Genomic DNA, 5,000 nt, shown 5'->3' on the forward strand with positions numbered 1-5,000 from the left:
AGTATGTCGCTGGGGCCCAGGGGTGGGAGGGACTAGACTAGGGTAGGTGTGTGGCGAGGCAGTGCGTGGTAAGTGTGATTGGTGTGGAAACAAATGATGATGGTGATGATGATGATGATGATGATGATGATGATGATGATGATGAAGATTGCTTTTGATAAAGTTATGGCAAACCATATTCACCTGTCATAATAATAATAATAATAATAATAATAATAATAATAATAATAATAATAATAATGATAATAATAATAATAATAATAATAATAATAATAATAATAATAATAATAATAATAATAATAATAAGACTACTACTACTACTACTACTACTACTACTACTACTACTACTACTACTACTAATAATAATAATAATAATAATAATAATAATAATAATCATAATAATAATAATAACTTTACTAATGAAAACCGCACGACATGACCACTGTAGTTACAACACGAAAATATTACTAGGTTGATACGAAATCCTGTGACAAGTGAATGTTTCTTTTATGGTGATGTAAGTTCATGTCAGGAAAATAATACATAGATGAAACACTTTATCCTCCTCCAGGCCACTCCAGGGACGATGAAATGCCCACGCCCGCCTCCACACCCACAGTCAGCAAGGAACAGCATCAGTATCCAGCCCGTCCGCCGCCCACGTCCACCACCTCCACCACCACTCCCAGCACCACCACCCAAACCACCACCACCACCACCACCACCAGCCCTACTACCACCACTTCCACCACAACCACCACCACCCAAACGCCTGCCCCACCCGCCCTGCCCCTTCCTCAACTCCCTTCAGTAAGTGTTCATATTTGGTTTGTCATGACGAGAGGTTGTTGCTCATCTTTACACTATAGTACTTAGGTTAAGAAGGGATCCGATATAGATCTTTTGATAGAGGTCTTTAATTGGTATAGGGGATATAACAAGGGTGGCGTAAGCAAATTTCTCAGGGTCAGTAATCAGGATAGGACAAAATATAATGGGTTCAAGCATGGTAAAGTTAGATTTAACGAGATAAGAAGGAATTGGCCGTCAGATTGATTGGTAGATGAATCGAATATAGTGTAATTAGGTTGTAAGTGCCGAGTCATTAAGGAGTTTTGAAAAGATTAGACAAATATGTAGATGAAGATGATAAGTGGAAATAGACGTTTCATGCAGGAACTGCCACGTATAGGCGTGGCGGCTTCTTGTAGCTTCTCTTACTTATTCTTCCCTCTATCTTCCTTGTTATATCCAACGCAGCAGCACTCCCATTTTCTACTTTTGTACTTCGTTATTCACATTTCCCCTCACACTCTCAGACTTACGAGATGACGGTGGAGGTGTTGGACATCCACAACCACGAGACCTTCACAGTGACCGAGCGAGAGAACGAAGGCTGGGCATCTCACAAACTCACCTCTTCCACCCTCAATGTCTCGTGTATCTTCATGCCCCTAAAGGCGGAAGGATACCTGCTCGAAGGTTAGCTGGGATTAGAGGAAAGACAAAAGATGTGGATGGGAAAATGGGATAGAGGGGAAGGGAGTGCAGAAATGGTGGATGAGTGAATGAAGGAATCCACGTGTGTTAAAAACTATTATTATTGTATTCTAATTTTAAGTCACAAGAGTTAAAGAATTTATAAAGATTTGGGTGGGGAACGGAGATAGAAAAGTAGGGGGCGTTGAGATAGCGAATGGGCGAATGAAGGAATGCAGGTGTATTAAAACTGTTACTACACTCATCTGTTCTTAAAAAAAGGTATACTATTTAAAGAATTTATAATGAAAAACTGTGTCCTAGTCTGCATCACATAATTCCTTATTTGTCTTCCATCTAACCTTCAGGTGTGAAGTGTGGCCGCTCCTCCCGGATGCCTAACAGATGCTTCTGCACCGATCGGTTCTGCCGCCCCTACATCTCCCTGAGCATACTGCTGGAGTACCTGCAGACACACATACCGACCCACACCGAGGTGAGTCCGCTTCTACCTCCACCCCTGCGCCGCACCGTCACGTACTCCAGCACCTTTGTGTTTGTCAAGTCACTTGACAGTAATTTGTTGCAGGATATGAGTCACCGTGTGTGTATGTGCGTGCGTGTGTGTGTGTGTGTGTGTTTATCTATTTGTATCTTTTATAGGACAGAATCAAGCTTGTAGTGTTTCTTTTTATGCCAAATTGTCATATTCCGTCTTTATCCGTGTTGACTTTGTACAAATCACATCCTCTGATAGTGTGTGTGTATATGTGTGTGTGTGTGTGTGTGTGTAAGCATCGCTATGTACACGTGAACAAACTGAATCAACATATCTTTCTTATGGAAGCCTCCTGTTCCATGATTTTTTTTTATTTATTTATTTTACTTTTTTTTTTTTTTAACATCACTGCTAATACCTACTTTGGTTCCTCCTTCCTCTCTTCCTGTGATACCATAAAAGAATAGCTACGGTACTTACTAACAAAACAATAGCCTATTCCTTAACATACACATCACCACCTGTAGCTTTCCTGTTGTGTTTTTATCCCTAGCATGAGATGAAGGGCGTGGGCGGGATGAAGGTGGAGGTGTGGCGAGCAAGCAAGACGGACATGACAATAGAGGCTGTGTACACCCGCACCAGGAGGGATCTCACGCCCCTCTCCTTCACCGTCAAGGGACCAGGTGAGGGTAGTACCGGTGGGGAATCATATACCTTAAATTACATTTAGGTCCATATTTTTAAACATTTCGATGTCTTATCTCGAATATTGTTTTTTAACTTAACAGGTGCAGTGAAAGTTACTGGAGTTTTCAAGGGTGTTTTCATTATTCTAATTGTAGTTTAGTGAGGATTGAGCAGCATTAGTGATAAAGGAAGCTGTTGGATGTTTTCAAGTGTTTTCATTATTCTAGTTGTAGTTTAGGCAGGAATCATCATCATTAATAAGGAAAAAAACATCGTGACGACGACGATGACGAGGATGATGATAAAAGAAGCTATTGGATATTTTCAAATGTTTTCATTATTCTAGTAGTAGTTTAGCGAGGAGTCAACACCATTAATGGGGAAAAGCACTGTGACAACCCAACGTATCATATTTGTGACCCTTGTAAACAGTCCTAATGCGAAACCAAGATGTCTGAACATACAAACCTAACTATCGTGGCAGGTAGTGTGTTCATGATACCCAACGGTCCCATCTGGCTGCAGTACCAAGTGAGATCCTGGGCACTCACCACCGTGCCCACCCAGGAGCTGGTGTCCACGCCCCCTGGAGTCGTGTGTCCTGTCCACGAGAGGAAATTCCTACCTAAGCTGTCCAACCAGTTCTCGCTCACTATGGAAACTGTGATCCAGGTAAGATTGCGTTCGTCGACCCTTTGACCATCACTGTTCCTTGTGTGTGTGTGTGTGTGTGTGTGTGTGTGTTTTCCTGTTGTCCATATTAATTTTGCTTCATTATATTTAGATGTTGTTGCAATTACTAACAGACTAATGTAATAAAATGAATAATTGTTTATCTATCTATCTGCTTGTCTATATATCTATTTACTACCTATCTGTCTATCTATCTGTGTCTATCTAACAATTTATGTACTATCTACATCTACAGGAATGTTTACCCACTTACCTATCCACTTAACTATACACACCCACAGAACCTGGGCACCATTGCATACGAGTCGCAGCATTACGAAGCGGAGGAGAAGCTGGTGTCGTTCACGTACCGGCCACACCTGCACGCTGACGGGATGTTCCTGCTTAACATCCCCGGCCTCACGGACCTCACTATCGAGACCTACCGCGTCATCCACGACTTCAAGACCGGTGAGTGTCCGATCAGCGCTGCATAGTTGGCTAATTGTTCTGCCAGCCACATGTATCGCCTTGAGGCTTGAGCGTCCCTACTGCTTACTGAGTCTCAGCTGTGACTTGGGAGATCTGCAGTGCAACGTCATAGGGTTTAGTGTGTGTGTGTGTGTGTGTGTGTGTGTGTGTGTGTGTTTTGTCTACGTGTATGAGTCTTGGCCTGTACGTGTGTGTGTGTGTGTGTGTGTGTGTGTGTGTGTGTGTGTGTGTGTGTGTGTGTGTGTTGCTGTCGTCAACGTGTGTGTGTGTGTTTTCTTTCTTTCTTTCTTTTTTTTCTTTTTTTTACGTCTCCACCATTCTTTATCAATATAATAATCAGGCTTCACCAAATGTGACGGCAGCTGCCCCGCCTTTCCGCAGACTGCTATGACATAAAACCAGTGTGTGTGTGTGTGTGTGTGTGTGCTCCCCACATGAGTGCTGTGTGGGGTGCGGCTAAGGCCGTCTGTTGCAGCCCCAGGGCCCGCAGATCGCCGCCGCGTTACCACGCACCACGGCAAGGCTGATGCGTTGTCGTGTGTGTGTGTGTGTGTGTGTGTGTGTGTTTTGTCTACGTGTATGAGTCTTGTCCTGTACGTGTGTGTGTGTGTGTGTGTGTGTGTGTGTGTGTGTGTGTTGCTGTCGTCAACGTGTGTGTGTGTGTGTGTGTGTGTGTGTGTGTGTGTTTTGTCTACGTGTATGAATCTTGTCCTGTACGTGTGTGTTGCTATCGTCAACGTGTGTGTGTGTGTGTGTGTGTGTGTGTGTGTTGCTGTTGTTTGTTTGCTCTTGTTTACGCATAAACAATATATTTTAGTTTTATCAGGACAAATTATGCGTTTGCACTCGTTCAGTTTGTGATTTTATTTATTTTGTATTTATTTATTTATTTTTTGCATTTAATATTTTGAAATTCCTTTTTTGTCAGTAAACGATTTGTTATTCTCTCTCTCTCTCTCTCTCTCTCTCTCTCTCTCTCTCTCTCTCTCTCTCTCTCTCTCTCTCTCTCTCTCTCTCTGTGCGTGACTCATCAGTATTCCCTCTCCTCTCCCTCCTCAGGTATCCAGTACATGATCAACGAGAAGACCACCAACTGCAGTATCCAGGGCATCCCCGTGTCTGCCCTGGACGCTGCCTCGGCGGAGAACCAGCACATCAGACTCCGCCA

At 43.0% G+C, this 5,000-nt stretch overlaps 1 protein-coding gene across 1 annotated transcript in view; it reads left to right on the forward strand.

The window, feature by feature from the left end:
* The window catches only part of LOC135109892 (uncharacterized), a 14,076-nt gene that overhangs the window by 1,768 nt on the left and 7,308 nt on the right, over positions 1 to 5,000 (forward strand). The window contains exons 2-9 of the mRNA XM_064021726.1: position 1; positions 572 to 810; positions 1,320 to 1,482; positions 1,848 to 1,975; positions 2,532 to 2,664; positions 3,153 to 3,340; positions 3,643 to 3,811; positions 4,892 to 5,000. The exon at position 1 is cut by the window's left edge and continues 228 nt beyond it; the exon at positions 4,892 to 5,000 is cut by the window's right edge and continues 52 nt beyond it. Of these exons, the coding sequence (XP_063877796.1) occupies position 1; positions 572 to 810; positions 1,320 to 1,482; positions 1,848 to 1,975; positions 2,532 to 2,664; positions 3,153 to 3,340; positions 3,643 to 3,811; positions 4,892 to 5,000 (1,130 nt within the window). The remainder of the gene's footprint in view (positions 2 to 571; positions 811 to 1,319; positions 1,483 to 1,847; positions 1,976 to 2,531; positions 2,665 to 3,152; positions 3,341 to 3,642; positions 3,812 to 4,891) is intronic.

This window comes from Scylla paramamosain, chromosome 2, assembly GCF_035594125.1.
Source record: "Scylla paramamosain isolate STU-SP2022 chromosome 2, ASM3559412v1, whole genome shotgun sequence".
NCBI classification, from domain to species: Eukaryota; Metazoa; Arthropoda; class Malacostraca; order Decapoda; family Portunidae; genus Scylla; species Scylla paramamosain.